Genomic DNA, 24,236 nt, shown 5'->3' with positions numbered 1-24,236 from the left:
CACCTAATTTCAGATAATCTTGCCATACCTCACTTCACCTTACCTCATCTCGTACCACCTCAACTAGCTCCTAACTCATCTCACATCGTCACAATTTTCCTCAGAGATCAGTTCACCCCACTTCACCTGAAGGCAGCAGGGGCAGCAGCAGGAGGCACAGCTGAGGGGGCGGTGAAGATGCAAAACTTCCTGCTCACTGTTGTCAAAGAAGCTCATATCAAAAGGTCTCATAGGACCGCAGCACTGGCGTGTCAAGCAGTCAGTGTCCTCTTTCGCCATCAGAAACTGCTGACCCATCGAGTTCTTTATCTCGTACTTATTGTTCATTTCGCATCCTGACAGCACTGCAGAGGAAGAAGCAATATAAATACCTTCAAACACTGGATATGAGCACATATTTTACTGCGTTTTCTCTGCTAAATCTGAACTGTCTATCTAATTATGATAAAAAAAAAAATAAAAAAAAATTAAAACAAGGCAGCATGCAGTCCCACATGACAATGAGTATGATGTGGGAATGTTATGAGGTGAGTGAGGTGAGGTAGGGTGAGGTGGGGAGAAGTGTGGTGGGTATAAGGCGGGCATGAATTGAGCTGACGGTTGAGGTGAGGTGTCCTGAGTGTGTGGTGTGAGGTGAGGGTTTGAGGTGAGGTGAGGATGAGAAGTGAGGTGAGATGAGGTGTGGGTGTGGGGTGCAGTGTGGTATGGTGTGAGATGAGGTGAGGTAAGATGAGGAAAACATGAGGTGAGATAAGGAAGGTGTGAAGAGAAATGTGGAAAGCATGAGGTGAGGTGAGGGTGTGAGGTGGAGAGGGTGTAAGGGAAGGAGAGGGTGTAGAGTGAGACTGAGTGTGATGAGGGTGTGAGATGAGGTTAGGTGAGGGTATGAGGTGAGGTGAGATGAGAGAATGAGGTCAGGAGAGGGAATGAGGCAGGGTGAGGGAATGAGGCAAGGTGAGGGTTTGAGATGAAGTGTGAGTGTTGTGAGGTGTGAGTGAGGTGAGGGTGTGAGGTGAGGTGAGGGACTGAGGTGTGGTGAGAGAATGAGGCAAGATGAGGGTGTGAAGTGAGATGAGGGTATGTGGTGAGGTGAGGATGAGGTGAGATGAGGGTGTGAGGTGAGGTGAGGTGAAAGTGAGGTGAGATGAGGTGAGGGTGTGAGTGAGGCGAGGGAGTGAGGTGAGGCGAGGGTGTGAGGTGAGGTGAGGGTGTGAGTGAGGCGAGGGTGTGAGGTGAGGCGAGGGTGTGAGGTGAGGTGAGGGTGTGAGGTGAGGATTTGAAGTGGGGGAGGGTGTAAAGTGCGGTGATGGAAAGAGATGAGGTGAGGGTATTAGGTGAGGTAAAGTGTGAGGTGAGGCGAGGGTGTGAGGCGAGGTGAAGTGAGGGTGTGAGTGAGGCAAGGGTGTGAGGTGAGGTGATAGAAAAAGATGATGTGAGGGTATGAGGTAAGGGAGGGTGTGAGGTGAGGAGATGTGACAGTGTGAGGTAATGTGAGGGTGTGAGCTTTGGTGAGAATGTTGGATGAGGTGAGGGTGTGAGTAAGGTGAGGGTGTGCGGTAAGGTGAGGGAATGAGGTGAGATGAGGGTGTAAAGTGAGATGAGGATGTGAAATGGGGTGAGGGTGTGAGGTGAGGTGAAAGTATGAGGTTAGACGAGGGTGTGAGGTTAGGCAAGTGTGTGATGAGGTGAGGGTATGAGGTGAGATGAACGTGTGAGGTGTGGTGAGTGTGAGATAATGTGAGGGCATGAGGTGTCATGAGGGTGTGAGGCTAGGCGAGGGAATGAGGTGAGGGTGTAAAGTGAGGTGAGTGTGAGGTGAGGAAGGGTGTGAGGTGAAGTGAGGGTGTGAACTAATGGAAGGGTGTGAGCTTTGGTGAAAGTGTTGGGTGAGGTGAGGGTGTGAGATAGGGAATGAGGTGAGGTGAGGTGAGGGTGTGAGGCTAGGTGAGGGTGAGAGTTAAGGTGAGAGTGTGAGATAAAGTGAAGGTGTTAGATGAGATGAGGGTGTGAGATGAGGTATGCGAAGGTATGAGTTAAGGTGAGGGAATTAGGGGAGGGTGTGAAGCTGTGTTAATGGTGGCAGTATTAACACCTTTAAGCTCCTTTGACTCCCTATGGACAAAAGTGAATAAAAATGTCTTGTGTTATCTGAAATAAAGTGCTAGAGTTGTTCCAATCATGAGAGTTAGCAATCAAATCCGACACACTCCGATATTTCTGCACTGGATTTCACACATTTTGCTATATTTAACACATCTTTTATTTTTCAGAGCAACAATCTGACATTTCCTCTATATGATCCTCTGACCTCTCTGATTACAGACCAATAGCTGTCACATCTTTTCTTGGTAAAGTATTTGAAATAGTAAATAATAAGCACATAGCAAAACATCTTATATTCAACAACTTAATTAATGATGGACAATATGGTTTTTGCCACAAAAGATCCACCATTGACATACTCAATCTCCTGACTCATACCATCCATCAATCAACTGACCAACATGGAGAAACTCATGCAGTAGCCCTTGATATTTCTAAAGCTTTCAACAGTGTGTGGCACTGTTCCCTGCTGTCCAAACTCCCTTGCTATGGACTAACGTCTTTTGTTCCTCTGCTTTCCTCATATCTCAGCAACAGAAAAATAAAAGTAGATGATGTACCTGTACGGTCAAATTTCCACTCAACACTGGCGTGCCACAGGGATCAGTTCTGACGCCAACCCTGTTCCTGGTTCGTATTAATGATCTCTTACCTGTCACCCACAATCCCCTCCATTCATATGCAGATGACTCAACACTTCACAGTTCATTCACACTCAAACACCCATTTACAAAGTCTAATATTCATTCACACTCAAACACCCATTTACAAAGTCTAATATCTCTAACTCTCAACTTAGTACAGCCATCTCCATAATTCAAGCCTTAACTATGATCAACGAATGGGGACAAAACAACCTTGTCTCATTTAATGCGAGTAACACCAAATATATACAATTTACTAATAGATGTTGCCAGATTCCTATATTATCTTCAATACTACCAATACACTCGACCCTCGATTTGGCAGACCCCTATTTCCCAGATTTTGGATTTCCCGGACATGGGCTGAGGCTGGACAATATTATCAAATGCCAGACAAATGCCCGTACAAGGCTGGGATTCTCAACAAAAGTCTGGTATTCTCTCATATAAAACTATAAGCAGTCTGCTGCACAACACAGTAAATTTTAGCAGGGTTTTTTACTTGATAAAGGCCATTTGTAACACACACAAGAAATTATTTTCATACATGAAACATATCTTGGCCACCAACCTGCTTCACGTACAAGTTCCTAACTCGGGGCAATATCCCAGTTGCCTCTTACCTTTCTCAAATGCCACTGTAAATAGTTTATTGCATAACACAGTAAAGTTTAAGGAAGGCTTGGACACAATAATATTCATAGGTAATAAAAAAAAAATTCTTACGCACAAAGTCAATGGGATCCATTCCTACTCATTAAGCTCACCCGACACGGTGCGACTAAAAACCAAATCGGTACTTTTCACTGGAAAATATTTTATTTCTTTTTGCCACAGTGGCTCATACACACCTGATTATCTGAAATCTACTTAAATTTTTTTACGTCATATAACTTAATTAAAAAATTAGATTTCAGAGCGAAAATGCACGAATGTTAGCAGATATTTCCTCTTCAGATCGTCAGTGTTTATATGTCGGTCAGTTGATGAGTGGTCGGCCAATGCTGGCAGATATTTCCCCTTCAGATCGTCAGCACACCTTGACAGACTTCTGTTTTGCATAAATATTTATTCTGAGTACAAAAAAAAAATGTACCTGCATTGTAAATCGACATTTATTACAAAACAAAAATCAGTCAAGGCGAGTTGTTAGGCTAGAGGCAAACCACGCTAACTTTAAGAAATTTTTGCTCTGAATCCTGATTTTCTATTAATTATTAAATTAAGCACAAATTTTTGAATTTCAAATAATTAGATGTGCAAACCTATACGGTGATAAATATTAACCTGCCGCGTGTCATTGCCGTTTTAAAACGGTCTGACATAATTCCACAGCCGGTGCCAGTGCCATTTTAAAACAGTTTAAAATAAAAAACCACTGTGACCGCAGTTTTCAAGATTCGCGGGTAAAAATTGGCAGGCATGTATGGTAATTGTTCCTCTACCATCCCCCAGGCTGTCAGGGCCATACACTCACTTTCTCCCCCTCTCACACTCGCTCTGCCTCACTCTGCCTGTGTGCCTCACCCAGTGCTGTATATAGTGAAGGCATTTTGTAAATACTTTCATGTAAGTGTAAGATGTAAATATTTTCTTGTAAGTGTATGGACTATATAGTGAAGTCAAGTTGTAAATACCTTCTTGTAAGTGCCAGGACTGTACATAATGAAGTCAGGTTATACCTATCTGCAAGTAAGTGTAAGATAATGCATTCACAGTGAGAAAGACACGGAAATTGTGATAGATGCTGAAGTAATTAGTAATCAGAAAAGAGTATTGAACATTGCTATACCTTTCCAGCATAAATACCTGAGTATACCTTACATAGAAAATGGCTTTCTCTCACGTACGTGGTGAGCGTGAGAGAGTGGCTATGCCTGTACACGAATATGCAGGACTCAATAAAACTCATTTCTGAGCCTTGGTGAGCATTTTAATGGTGAAATTCGTTTTTCCACATAAAAATAAATAATTTTACCCCCCCCCCCCAAAAAAAAAAAAAAAAAAAAAAGGTCGAAAAATGGGCACTAGGGTGACCCACAGGGCTAAAATTAGCCGGAACACGGCGGGTTAAATATTTTCCAATTAAAATTGCCGATCCAGTCCAAGATTGCGTGTTTGTATCTCGGTCAGCTGATTAGTGGTTGGCTGACCTTGTGGTGCTTCATTCCTTGCTCATTTTCCTTTTTTTCCTCAGCTTTCTGATCTTCTATCATACCCTCCACATTCTTGTCAACAGCTGTCTAAACAACCATTCTTAGGATTGTAGCTAGCAAAATACAGGTATTGTGTCAGTTATTATAATTATTATCGCATCAGTATTATTATTTTATGTACTGTGTATGTTAGTTATGTTGGTATAGGTAGCCTACATTCTAGAATGCTCTAGATTATCAGAATAATTGTTGGACAATATTGAAGAATTCAGACAAAGTATGGTAATAGTCCATGGAATGGTATGTAGGTAATAGCCCTGGGAATAGTATGTGGGGCCGGACTTTTGCCATTCCCGGAGTGGTCTACCCCTCTTTTAGTCTGGCAAATCAAGGATCGAGTGTATTCCTATCTCCAAACGTACTGTATTTAAATTGTCAGTGTCTCTCAATGCCCTCAGCTGGACCTCTCATGTCAAATCACTTGCTAAAACTGCCTCAAAGAAACTTGGATTATTGTATACAGTGTCCGTAACTTCTTCCCTGAGAGCAGTTAGCTATAATTCATGTCATGTGTGCTCTCAGACTGAATATTGCTCACCCTTGTGGAATGGATGTGGAGAGGTTGCACTAAAACAACCAGACAAAAATCAGAACAAAGCTGTTTGAATTATTAATAACCCTGCTATTATAAATAAATTACCTCTCTTTCAAATAAGAAGGAAAGTTGCCTCCCTTGCATTATTTAGATATTTTTATAGCAAATGCTCAGACGAAGTTGCACCCATTGTGTCACCTCTCCATGCCTTCCCTCCTGTTACATGGACATCTGGTAGCGCTCATGACAGGAATGTTACACAACCATATTGCAGAACTTCTGCCTGTCAGAATTCTTTTATTCCCCGAACTGCATCTCTCTGGAACTCGTTTCCCGGAGTTGTTTCCCCCCAAACTTCAGCCTACGGCTGTTCAAGTCCAACTGTTACAGATATATATTTTATGAATGGAGGACACCAGCAATCAGGTATACGGATTATTATTTTTTTTTGTATTCATTTGTTTTCCTTCCTCTGTTCTGTTATAAAAAAAAAAAAAATGTAGCACATCATTCTTGAGATGCCCGCTCCCACGGGAAGCCCAGGGAGAGGTGCTGCAACACCCACCCCAGGAAGAACCCACGGCCCCACACCCACCCCAGGAGGAGACCATGGGGAGGCGTATAGACAGAGCGACAGGCCTGAGCGAGATGGGCCTAGGAGCCCCATGACCCTGCGCCCCTCTTCCTCTCAACATGGCCACCAGCAGGAAAACAGTCCCGGCCAACTACATCGCAGCCGGACCAGCCCTCGCCAGGATTGGGGTGCAACTCCTCTTAGTCCCAAGCAGCACTGAGGTGATGGCCACTGTACGCACCGGGGAAGGGATGGCCACTGTACTCCCTTCAGCTGTTATCCCCTGCAGCCCCGTGGTGATGGCCACTGTACGCACCGGGCAGGACGTGACGGCCACTGTATGCACATTGGCTGCAGACACCCCTGGAACCAGCCCTGTGGTGACAGCTACTGTACACACCGGGCAGGAAGTGACAGCCACTATATGCACTTTGGCTGGTAAACCAGGAAGAGGCAGACCCGCGGTGACAGCCACTGTACGCCCTTCGTCTGCCACCGCCTTAGGGAGCAGCCCCGCGGTGACAGCCACTGTACGCACCGGGCAGGAAGTGACAGTCACTGTACGAACTTCGGCTGTTGTCTCTAGGGCCCGCGGACCCGGGGTGATGGCCACTGTACGCACCGGGCAGGAAGGGACGACCACTGTACACCCTTCATCCACAGCCCTTGAGACTGCCTCTTTGAAGGAAGTCCCTGGCTCGGCCCACCACCCATTTGGAGGCTGTGTGGGACACTTCTCTCTCTCTCTCCTCACAGGTGCAGTCCCCCAGAGGAGTTGCAGTTAGAGTAGTTGTGGCTAGGGTCCATCCCAAGTCTGGGGGCCCACGCCCTGCAGGCCGCCCATGGATGATGCCTGCTGCTGATGGCCTCCATGAGGACGGGACGCCGCAGGCAGCTCCTGATGGCAAACCAATCCTGCGGAGACCACAGCCCCCAGACACCCAAGGGCACCCCCAAGACCCCAGGGAGGGACCTCCCCAATCCCACCCGAAGATGACCCTCCTCCAGCAACAGGCAGAGGCAAGCATGCCTGTTGGCCCTGTTCGGCCCCAGTCCAGAAGGCCACCTTAGAGGTTGAGGCCCCACCAGGAAAGGGCCTCCCTCCACACCGACCAGCAGCCCCATCCGGACGACGTCATCCCTGGCAGTAGTCCATTGCCTCCTATGGGAAGGCACACCCGATGAGCTACCTCCCATGCCCGGGCACCACCTGTCAGCACCCCAGCCCCCTGCAGCCCGGGCCAAGGCCTATCAGCTTGACAATGTCCCTCTTAACCTGAATATGTTTGTCTATCTATCTATCTATCTATTGCCAGATGCCTCAATCTCATTTGGGGTGGCCACAAACAAATCACCTCCAAGTCGCCCTGTCCCCTGCCATTTCACTGCCCTGCTCCCAACTCACACCCCCCTCTCTCATATACCTCTCCACCCCATCCCTCGATCTCACCCTCGGCCTCACCCTCCCTCTTCCCCTCTCCATCTCATCCTCGGCCTCCCCCTCCCTCTTCCCCTCTCCACCTCACTCACATACACTCTCTTCGTCAGTCTTTCACCCTCCATCCTCTCCACATGGCCAAACCACCTCAGTGTGTTCCTCATAACGCTTCCTATCACCATCCACATCCACACCACAACGCTCCTTTATATCCTCATTCTTCAGCCTGTCTCTCCATGTGACTCCACAGGCTCCTCTTAAATAACTCATTTCCACTGCTCTCACTCTTGATTTGTGTCCTTCCAACAACGTCCAAGCTTCACTTCCATACGTTAGAGTTGGTATCACAATACTGTCATGTAGTAACTTTTTCACTTCCATGCTCACTTCCCTGTTTCTTATCACTGCTTTCAAAGAACCAGCAACTTTTCTTCCCTGCTGTACCCTTTCAAGCACTTCACCCTCCAAACCTCCATCCTTACTCATCACACTACCCAAGTACTTAAACGTACTCACATTTTCCAATTCCTCACCATCCAACCTTGCTGTACATTCACTGACTTCACCTCTCTCAAAGACCATCACTTTACTCTTCCCTACATTCACCTTTAGATTCCGTTTCTTACACACTCTCCCAAACTCATCCACCAAGCCTTGCAGCTTCTCTTCGTCTTCACTCAACAACACAGTATCATCTGCAAACAACAGTACAGGGAGTTTCCAAACACTATCCTCTCTCACCAAGGCCACTCCAACATCCACTACCCTACCTTGTACCTCTTTTATTACCCCATCCATGTACAGATTGAACAACCATGGGGACATGACACATCCCTGTTGCAACCCAACTTTCAAAGAGAAAAATTCTCTTAGTTCACCATCCACACGCACTGTAGCCTTCGCACCATCGTACATACTCTTCACAGCATTCAACAACTTCCCATCTACTCCATATATTCTTAACACTTTCCACAATCCTTGTCTATCCACCCTGTCATATGCTTTCTCCAAATCCATGAAAGCCGCATACAACTTCTTTCCCTTCTCTAGAAACTTTTCCACTAAAGATCTAAGAATGAATATCTGATCTACACAACCTCTTCCCTTCCTAAAGCCTCCCTGTTCTTCTCCAACTAATTTCTCTGTTCTTTCTCTAACTCTGTCAATAAGTATCCTACCATACACTTTTCCTATTATACTAAGAAGACAAATGCCCCTATGATTACCACACACTTCTTTTTCCCCTTTTCCTTTGTACAAGGGAATAATTATACCTGACTTCCAATCCTCCGGGACTCTACCTTCCTCCCAGGCCAATCTGCACATCTTCCACATCCATTCTACTACTATCTCTCCCCCATGCTTCAGCATTTCACCACACACTCCATCAATGCCTGGGGCTTTCCCCGATTTAACTTTCTTCATTGCTTCCACAACTTCTATCCTACTGATTTCTTTCTGTCTTCTCACCTCCCTCCTTCTCCCAGCCATTCCCCAGCCACTTATACTCACATTACTTCCATCCTCTATGTTCAACAATTCCTTAAAGTGTTCTCTCCATCTGCTCACTTTTTCTCCCTTCTCCACTAGTAATCTACCATTTTTATCTTTCACTCCCCTGCTAACTTCACTTCCACCCTGTCTTACTCTTTTCACCTCTTTCCAGAACATTTTCTTACAGTCCCTCCACTTTACACTCAAATTCCTTCCAAATTCCTCATCCACTCTCTTCTTACTCTCTCTTACAAAACTTTTCACCTCTCTCTTTATTTCTACATATAACCCTCTCTTCCGCCTCTCAACTTCTTCCACGCCCCTATTTCTCATCCATTCATTGTATGCTTTCTTCTTTTGTGCCACAGCCTGTCTCACCTCTTCAGTCACTATTGTATACTGTAAAGATTGTAATTATGGCAAATGCATGTAAGGTTGGTCAGCTGAGTTTTTATGCCCTGTTCCTCTTGTTGTGTATTCTAGTTCCAGTCTCAAAAGAAAACCCCGTCTCAGTAGCTAGTGTTCTTAAGATGAGAAGTCGACCTAAAACCACCTAGCATAACAATTCTGATACATTTCTCTAAACTCTTCACTCCAAATTGGCATCAGTGTATTTCTGCACTGGCATTTCTACTATTATTGCAATATGACACTTTTTATATCTGGCATTGCAGCTGGGTGCATATCTTTGTGCAGGTTTGAAATGACATTTTTCTAAATATCACAAAAAACTAACAAGCTTCTCTATTTTGGATGAAAATAGATGCAATTCTTCACCGTACTTTGAACTTTTCTATGTGATGTTCTTGGCATAACCTGTATCATCTGAAAAGTTTTTCCATCAGTTAAAAAAAATATATATATTTTTTCACAATGTTTAGCTTTTTTACACAGTTATTCACCATGTACAGTTCCACATCTTAGCTTTCCATCACTAATACAATAATATTTTCATTTATGTATTTTTTAAAAATATCCAGTTTAAAGAATTATTGTTATTCCATTCTGCCGCTTTCTAGCTTCCACCACCACTTACTAGCAGCCAAGACGTACAGTTGAGGACATCAAACATAACACCCAGTTCACCAGCGAGGTGGTGTAATACTCTCTGCATCTGGTAACACTGTTGTTGTTGTGTAATATTTGCCCTGCACTTGTTGGGGCACAGGCAAACAGAAAAGCCTGTCAGGGAAGCTGCAGGATAAAGAGCTCTCCAAGAAGAGTGTAGCGGGGCTGGCAAATGGCTGATGAGGATGCAACAAAGGCTGGGGAAGGCGCGATGATTAAGGGCAAATAAGCACACGATCGATGGTCGAGGAGGGCAGGATGGGACGGCTAGAGCAGGGTGAAATACACAGTGCCGATGGAGGGGGCGTCGATGAAGAGCTGCAGGTGGAGACTGCCCCGATACTACCCTCAATCCCTGGTGGAAAGAGCGATGTAAACTCGCCCAGCTCTCCAGCAGCAGCAGGTGGAAGCACGGAGGGAAGTCCCGGTCCTGGTGGGCACAAGGGCACAACCCTGGTCCAGGTGGGGGTAGACGGAGGGTCATCAGCTGTGATAGAGGGGCGGAGGAGCCTCGACCTCTTCATGGGAAGACCAGGGCACTCCCTCGGGATGGAGAGGACAGGCCCGACCCTCAGCTGGTATGGCTGCTGTGGAGAGCTGGTCCCGCCGGGAACGGTGGTGGAGATGTTGCCGCGACGAAAGATGGGCTGTGAGTTTGGTAACACTGATGGGTATGGAACTTCACATTTCGTTTGCTCGCCAGGATGAACCGAACAGTGATCATTGCCTCTTTGCACAGTTATTTGTGGTATATAAACAATGTCCTGCCTGACAATATACAGTACTGAAAATAACGTTCTGTTATGTTAATAAAATATTATCACACCATACATACTTGCATTTTATTCACATGAAACACACAGGTTTCATAAGTGTGACTTTCGATAAACATTACGAACCATACAACTTTTACCGACGTCCAGCACAAAATTCTCGTGATTCCCTTCTCCCTCACCGTGAACCTGAAACTGGTAGAACTCTTTAATCGACGCAATTTCATAAGAGATGGCACCACAAGAGGAGGCAGGGTGGGGTGCCTGGTAGGACAGGAGGAGGGAGGTGGGTGGGAAGGGGGCAATAGTGGTTTGGGAGGGGAGGGGTCTACAGGTGCTGCAAGAGACGAGAGATGGGGTAGGGGAGATTGGACTGAGGCAGGAAGCTGGGATGTGATGGCTCAATGATACACTGGTGCCACGGTGCCAAATCAGCTATAGTTTAACGCTGATTATGGAATCTGATAGGCCATCAAACGTTATGCAGACTTTGTCACGTTACGCAGTCTACCAGCATGTCTCGTTATATTGTCTATAAGACGACCTACTCCCCACGGAGTGGCACATTACACAAACCCTGCATTATTAGTGTATGGTGATGAGTGTTTCATCACTTGGTGTTGTATGGAACGTCTCACGACACACCTATTGTCATAGCGAATGAGCTGTTCTTGTTGTGTTTACGTAGTAATCATGGGTGAGGAATGTGATATCAAAAGCAGTGGAGAGGGAGGGAGGAATTTTCTCTTGCCACAATAAATAATTGTTAACAGTAGTGATTCGTGCTTATGGTTCTCGTTAATATCTGAATGGCACCGATGTAAACAAAAAGGTGATAAACAAGGGTGGGGATGGACTGGGTCCCAGAAAATAGGTTGTGATACTGGGGTGGGCTAAAAGGTGAGTAAAGAGATGCTTTACCAGCTGTATTACATGATCTTTACGTCAGTTTACTGTAAACTCTATAATAATAGGGTGAATCGAGGTATGAAGGACATGTAACTGTTAAGCAATCAGATACATAACCTCAGTATCGTTCGCTATCTGCCCCTTCCTCTTCCTGACAAATGCGTGCACTCAGACATGGGTACTGACGCGGAGGGTGGGTGGCCGTAATGACGGCTAAACCAAGAACAGCGGATCACAAGTTTATACATCAATGACAGTGGTTCACCTGTCTTCTTTAATTGATTGCAATATACAACGTTGCTCAGCCAGGGCAACAGGTCCATGTTTGGACACTGCTGAGATGTGTTGCTCACTAGTTGCTCTCCGTGAACAGGGCGATGGGCGTCGTATTTATCCTTATCCTGTTAATTTCATACATTGTGAACGCTACTTGGCTGTTTAGCATAACAAAATATACCGCAGATAAAGTGTGTGTCTGCATTTAGTAAAACCGATATTTGTAACCAATGGCATACTCGATGTGGCTCAGACTGGATAACTGCAGACATTACAACCTTGTTCCACCATTATTGGCTCGAGGATTTGTGAAGGAATGCATGGGGGATGCGACAGTTGCTCAGTATGAACTTACATATAGCCTCTGTTTTACATAGGTGCCATACAGATTGTAATGAGAACCATAGGGACCATCATTACTGTCAAACTATTTATATTTATTGGTGATAAAGGAAAAATTTACATATGCCTATCCCTATTCTGTTTGCGGATTCAGTCGTCATTCATGATACTACGAAATAGGTTACAAGAGTAATTCCCAATCACTATGACAACAGCTTTAACATCTGACAAACTGTAGGGACGAGTCATATATCTGCAAATTAACAGTCACCATACTCATAATACAGGAGTACTGAGCCACCCAGTGGAAAGTATGCCATCCATGACAGTCAGTTACAACACCTGGCAACGTCAACATAACATTTCGTGGTCTGACTGTAAAATTCCATATTCTCCATGAAATAATGATTTGACCCAGGCATCACCTTGTAATATATCTAAAATGCTGAATAGTCTTACGAAGGACAGCCCAACACCCCCAGAAGGAGCCTACGGAGGGGTGAATAGTGAGCGACTTGACTCCGGGCGACAGGGACATAAGTCCGTCCGGGCCGTGTGCCCCTATGACCCGGAACTCGACTGCCGCCACCATAGCAGGAAAAAGAGATTACCTTCTGGGCGAGCCGACCACCGACAGGATCAGGGTGGAGCTATTACTCTAGCTCCAGTCAGCACCCCTGAGACAGCTGGTAGCCACTCAACCCTCCTACAGGAGACGGCCTGCAGCTGCTCTGGAGGTAATCAGGAAATTGCCAGTAGCCGCTCCGGCCTTCATCAGAAGGCGCTCTGAAGGTGCCCTTAAAGAGACAGCTGGTAGCCGCTCTGGGGGTAATCAGGAGACGGTCGGTAGCTGCTCCCGCCTTAGTCAGGAGACGGCCGGTAGCCGCTCTGAAGGTGCCCTAACAGAGACGGCCTGTAGCCACTTGACCCTCCCACAGGAGACGGCCGGTAGCCGCTCTGAGGGTGACCTAACAGAGATGGCCTGTAGCCGCTCGACCCTCCCACAGGAGACAGCTAGTAGCTGCTCTAGAGGTAATCAGGAGATGACCGGTAGCTGCTCCCGCCTTTGTCAGGAGATGGCAGGTAGCCGCTCCGAAGGTGCCCTAACAGAGATGGCCCGTAGCTGCTTGACCCCCCTACAGGAGACGGCCGGTAGCCGCTCCGGAGGTAATCAGGAGATGGCCGGTAGCCGCTCCTGCCTTCGTCAGGAGATGGCCAGTAGCCATTCTGAAGGTGCCCTCGAGTCGGCCTGTAGCCGCTCCCCTCCACAGGCCATGGCCAGTAGACGAGCCTTTGCCACGGCTGGTAGCCTAGCTGCACCCCTAGAAGGTCACGGCCAGTAGCCAGGCCCTACGAGAGGAGACAGCTGGTAGCCGTTCCTCTGTCAGGTGCTGACTCCCCTCCATGAGACTACAACCCAGAGGGAGGCCCCAGCCTGGATGACTACTGGAGAGGCCCCGTGACCACCACCGGGCTCTTCTCACTACAGCCAGTCCCTAAGAGGCCTCGCCTGATGGACCCCGATGGAGGCCGATGCCACAGCCCACTCCTGATGGCGTCCCCGACCACTGGAGACTGCAGCCTGCAGGACCTCCAGACTGCCCCCAGGACCCCTGGGCGGGACATCCCTACACCCCGATGCCGGAGACCCTCGTCCTCCGTCAGGTGCCTGAGTGAACGATTCAGGCAGCTGTTTGGCCCCAGCCCAGAGGGCCAGACTCCAGCCTCGAGCCCTGAGAACGCAGGGCCCTTCGCTACCCACAGTCCCAGATGAGAGAGGATACCCCTACGCGTGATCCCGTGGCCCCTGAATACGGAGGCCCCCGGCAGAGCTCAGCCCTGTCAGTAGTCAGGTTGAGTTGTTCCTGCCGCCCTTGTACCTGACCGCCACCACACCCAGTCCTGACAGTGAGTAACAGTGAAAGCACAGTGAAAGTGATACAGTGAAGCAAGGGCAGAACAGTGGATTATTAGAATACGGGAAGTCCGAAATAAAAGCTGCCAGTGTTAACCCGCACCGTCCTGGAGACGTGAATTCACGCGGCAACATTGCAAGGTCCCTATTTTGCACAATTTTCAATTTAATTTGCACAATTTTCAATTTTCGCGAGTGATTTTTGGCATGTATACATGGGACACCTTCCTCTACAAGATGCCAGGCAGGGACAATGCCTTACCCAGCATGACCTCCTCCCCCCCCTGCATGCCCTTTTCCCAGCAATTCACCTGCTATCAGTGACCTGGCCAGTAAAGCCATGTCATGCCACGGTATGAAATTCAGGGCCAGAGTGATTCCCCAATCGATGACAATGTGGAGGACAAACATTAGAGGAAGAAACAGTCAGAAATGATGATCAGATAATATGGCAAAAAAAGGTCTGGAATGGTGATGAGTTAGTGAGTGAAACAATGCTTATAATGCCTATATTACCGTTTGAAAACCAATATACTCTCCTACTACATATAAATTCGTACCAACTAAATAAATAAATACCGTTTATGAGTGGTGTGGAATAGTTATCCTTCCACAGAACTCGTTTTCTTTGCAGCCTGCCTGATAGAAAACCCTGTAAGGTAAGGAGGTACTCCTACCTGGATCGAGTATTTTAAACCTCAGGTGAGCGATTTCTCTATGAATTTTCGATGTTTCTCACCAAAAGCGGATGTTTGAGCCAAAAAAAAAAAAAAAAAGGTCCAAAATGTCGGGACTGGGGTGTACCCCTGCCCAGAAAACGTCGGGATGGGAGGGGGGGTTAATGTAATAGAAAGGTGGAATAGATAAAGTGACTGAGAGACAGTGAATATGGCCGGGCAATGAGTAAAGTGTCTGTCCGAGTGAATATAATACCATCATAGTGACAAAGCCTCGCACTGAGATCAATCCGAGGCTCCCGGTGCCATAACAATAATTTATAATGTGACAGACAAACGAAGCAGACTACCAACAGTGATAACAGTGCCGCGGCCCCAGTGAACGGAACTCCACCCGATAAATAAAGCCTGGACTTCCCCCAACTGACAGTATTTGTTTTCACTGCCCTAGGACTCCTGATCTCAGTGCTATTCACTTTACCTGATCTAGTCTCAAATAGTATGCTGCGCGATACTAATACCCACAATCTAGACCTAAGGTTTATAATTGCTCAGAATAATTACTCTTGTGACATCTACCCGTTCCACTTGTAGAATTTAGCAATACACGTGTAAGGATTGTTGCCTTGAGTTTTTGTGTCCTGCCTCTCTCTTATTTGTCTAAGCTCCGGTCTAGAAAGAGAAACCAGCTACACACTAGGCATTAGAGGGACGGGAAGCCGACCCTAAAACACCTAGCATTACAATATCCCTCCCACTGAAGCTCGTGTCTTTTACCAAAGTCCACCACCCCTACCCCGTCACTCCTCTCCTCTACCTTTTTTTTTTTCTTTTTTACCATCACCCTCTGTGTGAAGCATTAGGCCAAATTAAATGTTAAAGAATATCACGTCTTCGCCGCACCAGTGCTGCACAATATGGCCATTCTAAGTGGGCAGACATGGAGGCAACATATGGTAGAATGACTGTAGATTGGCCAGACGCACCTCCTCCCCCTTGACGAACATGACGGGTCAAATATCCCCAACTAGGTCGGCAGCCTGGAGCAGATCATAGAGTTTGGAGTAGATGGTAGCTGGTACAACCGGGCATGGGCATTGAGGGTCAGGAAGTGTTGGTAGAAGGACACGTCCAGCTGATCCTTGTGGTCAATGATGGGAGGGCGAGATGGGGTGCCCTCCAATGCCAGAGGAAGGGAGGACTCAATGACCTTCTCTGCCGAGAAGCCGGTTGAAACTGCCTCGGCCATGGAAATGGTGTCAGAGTCCTGCCTCTCCTCCATCTCTGATGGCGGATGGTGTACTTGGGCAGTGGTCATTGTCGTGTCCATTTCTGGAGCTGGGTAGGTGACTGGGATGCCAGTCCTGTTGAAGGAAGCCTCCAGCCTCAGCTTTTTTCACAGTGTTGTGTGGGGGACCTCAGGTCGTGGGTACCGGGGCCGGCGCTCCCACTGGCGAGGAACTGAGTGTACATTGCGGGTGAAGCACTTGGGGACAACAAGGTGAGGCAGCCAGTTCTCAAAGATCATATGTAGGAGAATGTGCAAAGCCCCCTTGTCACCCCCACAGAAAGCCTTTGCCATTGCGATGCGCATCTCCATGACGGTGTTTAGCTCCCCAGGGCTCAAAGGATCCTGGGCTGGTGTCGCCAGGCTGTGAGACGTTGCAGTGCATGGGCAGAACCCTGCAAGGCCACACCCCCTGACCCAGTAACACCCTGGGCCTCAAGACCCTTAGGAGTCCCAAATAGACTAAACTCCACTGTCTCTCCATCACCAAGGGAGCGTTGGAGGTGCCGTGGGTTTGGTTTAATGACTGCCTGGTGGTGCACAAAAACATCAACACCAGTATCCTTGCATCTGATGAATCCCTACCCCGCTCTGGCATTAAACCAAACCATGGTCCATCTGATCTTCTGGACTGCTGAGACTGTGGTTTGTGGAGTGGATGCCCCCCTCAAAGGGCTGCAGGCAATAGCATCAGCAGGAGATGTGTCTTCTATGGCTGTCTGTCATCCTTTCCCACTCCCCTCTAGCCATCCAGTTGGACCACTATTGCCCTCTTCCTCACCCGCCTCCCTCCTCCTGTCTCCCAGGTCCCCCACCCCCATCCTGCAGCCTCCTGTAGCACCACCTCCTGTGTGTGGTGAACTTCATTCGATTTCTGAGGTCTACCAATGTCAGGTTCACAGTAAGGTGGATGGGCGTTACGTTAACTTTCTGTTAATTGATAGTTGCAGGGAAGCTGATAACTGTGACTTATATGATGAATTGCTGACTGTTGCATGGTTCATGACTCTATACTAAACCACTCATGAAATCCGTGGCATTTTTAATAACTGCCATTATGTAGAGGGTGTATTGTGTGACAATTAAAAAAAAAAAATTATCACAATGATGACATGCTTTTATCAGTATATTTTCTGGTGGAACACTCCTTATAATATATAGCCACAAATAACCAACTGAACTAAACCTGGTGAAGTTCCACACCTATCAGTGTTACATGATGCAGGAAGCATTACACCACTACGCTGGTGGATGGGCGTTTCTGTTTGACAAGTCTGCAACTATACATCAACACATTCGAGATACGTCATAAAATGTTGGCTTATTACTTCCAACTTCACCACAAGCCTCCAGTAATTCATTGACATTCTGATAAATGATTATATATATATATATATATATATATATATATATATATATATATATATATATATATATATATATATATATATATATTATGTGTCCGATTCCGGGCACAGGCTTCACAGCCTGCTGTCAAGGCCCAGTAGTCCTCCTACATACCATACACCTCTCTACATGTCACCACTTTGGTGCCAAGACCCACCGTCAATACTGAATACATGCTAGGGCTGTCTCATACAGGATTGGTGTATTGGTATTAGCGGGGATATTTTTACGACATGTCGGCGGGTCTTCTGGTAGATCGGTAAAGTCTGATTTAATGAAATTCAAATCCTTAAACTGTTCCCTGCTCCAGCGGGGATTTGATCCTGGGTCTGGTAGGACTGCAGGCCACCTCTCTACCAACTAAGCCACCCCCTCCCCCATATATATATATATATATATATATATATATATATATATATAGAGAGAGAGAGAGAGAGAGAGAGAGAGAGAGAGAGAGAGAGAGAGAGAGAGAGAGAGAGGAGAGAGTAGAACCTCAGAATTCATACACAATTCGTTCCTGGAGGCTGTATGAGTTGTGAATTGCTTGAAAACTGAACCATTTTCTTCCATAAGAAACAATGTAATTTGCATTAATCCGTTCCTTAGTATGGATGAAACGGTAGATTTCGCCATACAATAATGAATGGCAAGGTCAGAGACACAGGTTCCACTTTGTAATGAGTTCTTTTTGCCCCGAATCTAATCTGCTCATGACTGCCTCACGACTGGTTATGACGTCCTCAAGAATGAGACCAGATCACAAGGCAACTGCTAGGCAACTGCAAGGCGACCATGGGGCGTCCTCAAGAATGAGACCAGATCACAAGGCAACTGCTAGGCAACTGCAAGGCGACCATGGGGCGACGGAGCAACAAGTCTTTAAGTTTGAAATTTTAACGGATTTTTGTCAGCCCCGACAGCCCAAGAATGCAACATGACTGCGTGACGCGTTCGAGGAATGCACAATGACCTCCCCCAAGCCCCCTTGACCACCCGCTGATCCCCCCACGATGGTAAGCGCGGCCTTCTCACACTTTATATGCCGCTTGCTCACCGGCATGCAGTTGCCATGTGTGACCAGTGTTGCCAGATCGCACAGCACGCCCGGTTTCTCTCCAAGACTCTTGGTGCACTCTTTGTGCGGTCTGGGATCGGTCCTAGCCCAGTCGTCGTGTGGTCTGCTTGCAGTTGTCACATGGTCGTGAGCCATGATTCCGAATCGCCAACTGGACTGTCAAAATGCATTGCATGGTCGGCTCGGGGGTCTGGTTGTGGTCTGATCATGGTCGGCGACTCATTACGCAGTCGTAACGGTGTTTTTGTCGGCGACTGCACGCTGACATGCAACGAACGCATCACGATGCATCCAATTGAGCTAAGACTGCTTCAGGACTGACCTACAACACTCCCGACTACGATGCAACTGTGACCCGACTTTTGGCAAGTCGTGAGGCGGCCGTGATTTTTTAACACACGCGTTAAAAATTCGTGAGGCTTGAGGAGTCATCCCAGTGGCTCACGACCACCCTCCAGAGTCCGGGCTTTGTCAGAGAATCAAGGGAAAACCGAAGTTAAAGCCGTTACGACCTTGAGTTGCACCACGGTTGGGCCTTGAGTCGCGTATGTGTGACAGGGGCTTTAGTGCAAATAACGGGTCACTGTATGAAAACTAGAGCAATTTTTGGGCAAAAAAGCTGTACGAAAACCGAGTTGTACAAGTAGAGAGGTGTACGAAGTCCGGGGTTCCACTGTATATATATATATATATATATATATATATATATATATATATATATATATATATATATTGCAATTGGTATAACAGCTCCTGAGCTTTATAGTATGGAGGGGATATTCCACAGTGGGTATGTGACTTTGGCCGCCATATTGAAACACCACACTCGTCGCCTCCACCATGGCAATGAAATCGGAACACTGTTCTTAGCTTGGTGTTTCTGTTTCACTGTTGCTTCCATAAGCTGCTCAGTGGGCCATGGCATTATATTTTCCAGATTCATTGGCTGATTTCAAAAGGCGCAGGTGTCTGATGTGTGTGTGGTGTGTAAACATCATCAGCGCTGCCCTGGGCCCCTGGCAGCGGGCACACAAACTAAGCAGTGCTATCCATGAGAAAGCCCCTCCACATGATAGAGCTCTGCGATTATACAGTAGCATACAGCACGTCCAAAATCATTTGAAATTCAAAATATGCAAATATTGTGGTAAAAGATTAGATAATAATATACTGTACTACAAGACATTTTATTGTCAGTAAAATAACACATATATGTTGCTCACTCAGACAATCACAGTGTAAAAGACCCTATACAAGGCCAGTCATGACTGCGCAAACATAACCGTCATATTATGGGTGTGATTCACCGAGCTGTATGGTATGGAGAGGCTATCTCTGCAGTGAGCGTGTGACTTTGGCCGCCACACTGAAACACCTGCACTCGTCGCCTCCACCATGGTAATGCTATTGGAACACCATTCTTAGCTTGCTGTTTCTGTTTCACTGTTGCTTACATAAGCTGAGCAGAGGGCGATGGCACTACATTTTAGCTGCATAGTCGACCATGGCACTACTGTATATTTTCCGAATTCACTGGCTGATTTCAGAAGGCATGGGTGTCGGGTATAATGCATAAACATCATCAGTGCAGCCTTGGGACCCTGGCGGGGGGCACACAAATTACATGGCGCTACCCATGAGAAAGCCCCTCCATACTATAAAGCTCGGTGGTGTCAATGAAGGCTTGCACAAATGACTGAAGAGTATCAAGGATGGCATGCACTGAGGTCTATCATATGGAGGGGAGGCTTTCTCATGGGTAACGCCACATAGTTTGTGTGCATGCAATCAGGGACCCAGGGTGGAGCTGATGATGTTTATGCACCACACCTGATGCCAGCGCCTTCTGAAATAAGCCGATGAATCCGGAAAATATTGTTACATCTGCACTCTACACTGTCACAGGCTCCAACAGCAGTAGTTCAGTATAGGGAGGACATTGTCAAGTGAGTCGTTCTCCTTTTGGTCAGCCTTTAGGTGTACAGCACACAAGATCAGCTGAGGCAAAAATAAATACTGGCTTCTTTTTTCAGTGTCTTTATTTTCCAAATAATTCCACTTAATGCTTTTCAGTATCAACTGTTCTCATAAGCACTGGAGCTGTACATATTTTACTAAATGCTATTACACTTAATGACTGACAACACTTCACAGTTATTACACTTAGTACCTGACAACACTTCACTGTTATCACACAAGTACCAAAAATATACAAACTTCCCTGCACTGACACTGCACTACACTCAAACTGAACTGAAAATCGAATGAACTTGTTCTGGTCTCTTATCCATCCTTTTATAGGCTTGCATTGCTCAAGAAACTTCTATATTCTACGAGAACAACAGTTGCCAACTCGGAGATATCAAAACATGCCAGAGTTTTCTTACATTACATAACACTCTAAACCATTTACCAAAAGAACTTAAATGACATAATGTAACAAGCAGTTGCTTTAATAAAACATTATAAAGAAAAAGAGCACAAAAATTAATGTACAACTTACGAAATAACTATGTTTACAAACAGCAGCCAAACTGGCAACTGACTCATACTGGAACTAGTTACTGTAAGCATCGGGAAACATCAAGAAATATCTCAGCTACCTAACTGGCACATCTCGCTTCTTAACACTGCCCCCTCCTTAGTTCTTTGTCGTCCCGACAAAACTACACAATATACATACAAACATAAACCTTAACCTTAATGGAACATCTAACTATAAACAAAAAAATCCTTCAACTTATCAGGTCCTCTTCTATTCCGCTTCTGACGATGTCCTTGCTCCTCCACACAGTCCACTCCTCCAGGAAGGTCTTGGTTCTCTTCTTGATTCGCTTCTTCTCTTGGGGAACTGTCACCATCCTCTTGCACTTCAGCTCCTTGGTCCTCCTCAACATCCTTGGCTGCGGGTGAGCACAATTCCTCGGAGATGTCCCAGCTGTACTGTCCTGGCCCATGGTACTGCCACAGACGGTTCACGTGTACCACCTTTGGGCGAGATATCCTGTCTCCCCGAATCCGATACGTTACATCTGATAGGTGGTCCAACACAGTGTAAGGCCCGTCCCATGGGCTTTGCAGCTATGGTGACTGTCCCTTCTTTCGCTGAGGATTGTATAACTAAACTTGGTCACCATTCTTGAAGCTCACCTCACTTGCCTTGGCATCATACTTGCACTTTATCACCTCTCCTGAAAACTTCAGGGCTCCTCGCACTTGATGATGTACCTCAGCCAGCCTATCCTGAAGGTGCTTTGCATAGCCAGTGGTGTCTGCAGGCAACTCTTTACCAGGAGGGTTTCCCATTAACAAGTCAACAGGTAAATGTAACTCATGGCCCAACATCAGTTTTGCAGGGGTGTAGCCAGTAGACTCATGGGATGCAGACCGATATGCCATCAGCAATGCAGTTAATTTCTGGTCTCATTCTGTTTGTCCCTCCACCCAGTACTTGGCCAGTTCTTGTCCCAGGGGCCCAGTTGAATTTCTCCATCATTCCAGCTGAGTGTGGCCTTAGTGGAGTCGTTCTGGTCTTCTTGATCCCCAATAATTTGCAGCATTCACGGAACACAGCAGGCTCGAAGTTTCTACCCTTGTCTGAATGTAGCTTTTGCGGGATCCCAAAACGACAAAAAAACTAGTCAACCAACACCTGAGCAACAGTCGCAGCCTCTTGGTCGGCGATAGCATAGGCTTCTGGCCACTTTGTGTAGTAGTCCATGGCGACACATATATACCAGTTAACTCTCTCAGTGAGTTGCAGAGATCCAGCAATGTCCACTGTGACTCTTTCCATCAGTGCACCCACTTGGTACAGCTGGAGAGGGGCACAACCACGTTTCTTGGGTCCCTTCTTGGCACAGCACACGTCACAGGCCCGACACCACTCTTCAACATCCTAACGCATGCCAATCCAGTAGAACCTCTGTTGCAGTCGGTTTAGAGTTTTCTTCACTCCCAGATGCCCACTAGTGATCTGGTTATGGGACTCATCCAAGATCTCAGACCTCATCTTCTAGGGAACCACCAGTTGCCAATAATTGCTGAGGCCATCGCGTGTCTCCCACTGATGTTCCAGTAGTCCGTTGTTCAAACAAAGAAGGTCCCACTGACCCCAGTAGATCTTGGTCGCTGGGCTTAACCTGGAAACTTCTTCCCAAGATGGTTGCACTGTACTTCACTGCAGCCACTCTAGCACTGGTTGTAAATCTGCATCCTTGCCTCTACTGACATCTGGCCCAGAATTCCCACTGCAACACTGTTGAGAATAGTATCAAGCTGCACTGCCCTCTGCCTATCATTCCAACCCAACCATTCTGATTCGCAAGTAACTCAAGCTGTGCACGATAAGCTTCCCAAGATACTCTACCATCAAATTCCTGAGGTTTCTTTTTAATTGGACCTCCATTATAGCCATGCACTTCACTAGTTTGGGGCCTAAAAACTGGGGCATCATAATTAAGGCCAGGACTTAAAACTTCTGCATTCTGATTATTCAACCCTGTAATGCTACCTTTAGATGCCTGGCAGCCGTCAAGATTCACCATACACTGTCCATTCCCTTCATATGCTCCCTGAGGCTCAGCAGTGCAAAATTTCTCTACAGCCACAATTTTCTCACTAATCATCTTCACATGGTCAACTACATGCTTCAGCTGGTTATCTACATGCTGTCTGCACTCCATCACTATTTCCTCACTAATCTTCAGCTGGTTGTCCACATGCTGTCTGCACTCTGTCACTATTTCCCCACTAACTGACGTCAACTGGTCGTCTACACGCTGTTTGCTCTCAGTCACATTATTGCTTACCTCATACTTCTGCTGCCATAGCTCAGCGTATACCACGTCCTTCAATTGTTCCTGTTCTTCCTTCATTTCCCCCATGAAAGCATCCAGCTGTCCTTGCATCCTCAGTTGTAATTCCCTCTGTTGCTCCTGTAATGCCTCTTGAAGTTGTTCATTACATTGTTTTTGTTCTTCACATTGTACCTCTAGTTGTTCACTCTGTGCTTGTAGCTGTTCTCTCAGTCCTTCATTCTGTGCCATTAGTTGGGCACTTTGTGCTCGTAACTGTTCATTGAATTCATTTCTGAGCACTTTCTGTTCTTCACCTTGGGCCTGTAATTGTGCTTGGAGTTTTTTCTGTCCCTCATTCTGTGCCTGTAGTTGGGCACTTTGTGCTTGTAATTGTTCGTTGAGTTCTATCTTCTGTGCCTGTAATAGCTTCACAATTGTCGCCAGGGACATTTCCTCCTCCTGCCCAGCTCGAGACCTTGTCTGCACACCTCCTGCTTCCATGTCGAATGTTAGCCTCACTGCAGCCCAGAATAATCCACACTCCTGACACCAGTGTTACGTCTGCATCCTACACTGCCACAGGCTTCACCAGCAGTGGTTCAGTACAGAGAGGATGTTGCCCAGTGAGTTGTTCTCCTTATGGTCAGCCTTTAGGTGTACGCACACAAGATCAGCTGAAGCGAAAATAAACACTGGCTTCCTA

At 46.6% G+C, this 24,236-nt stretch overlaps 1 protein-coding gene across 1 annotated transcript in view; it reads right to left on the bottom strand.

Moving 5' to 3' along the window:
• The window catches only part of LOC145413833 (phospholipid scramblase 1-like), a 118,280-nt gene that overhangs the window by 26,258 nt on the left and 67,786 nt on the right, over positions 1-24,236 (bottom strand). Inside the window, exon 3 of the mRNA XM_080283497.1 lies at positions 127-344. Within this exon, the coding sequence (XP_080139623.1) occupies positions 127-344 (218 nt within the window). The remainder of the gene's footprint in view (positions 1-126; positions 345-24,236) is intronic.

This window comes from Coenobita brevimanus, chromosome 97 (genome assembly GCF_032717465.1).
Source record: "Coenobita brevimanus isolate Jiangsu-jjx chromosome 97, ASM3271746v2, whole genome shotgun sequence".
NCBI lineage: Eukaryota > Metazoa > Arthropoda > Malacostraca > Decapoda > Coenobitidae > Coenobita > Coenobita brevimanus.
The sequence above is the reverse complement of the archived record's forward strand: the minus strand, read 5'-3'. Positions and strand labels throughout refer to the sequence as shown.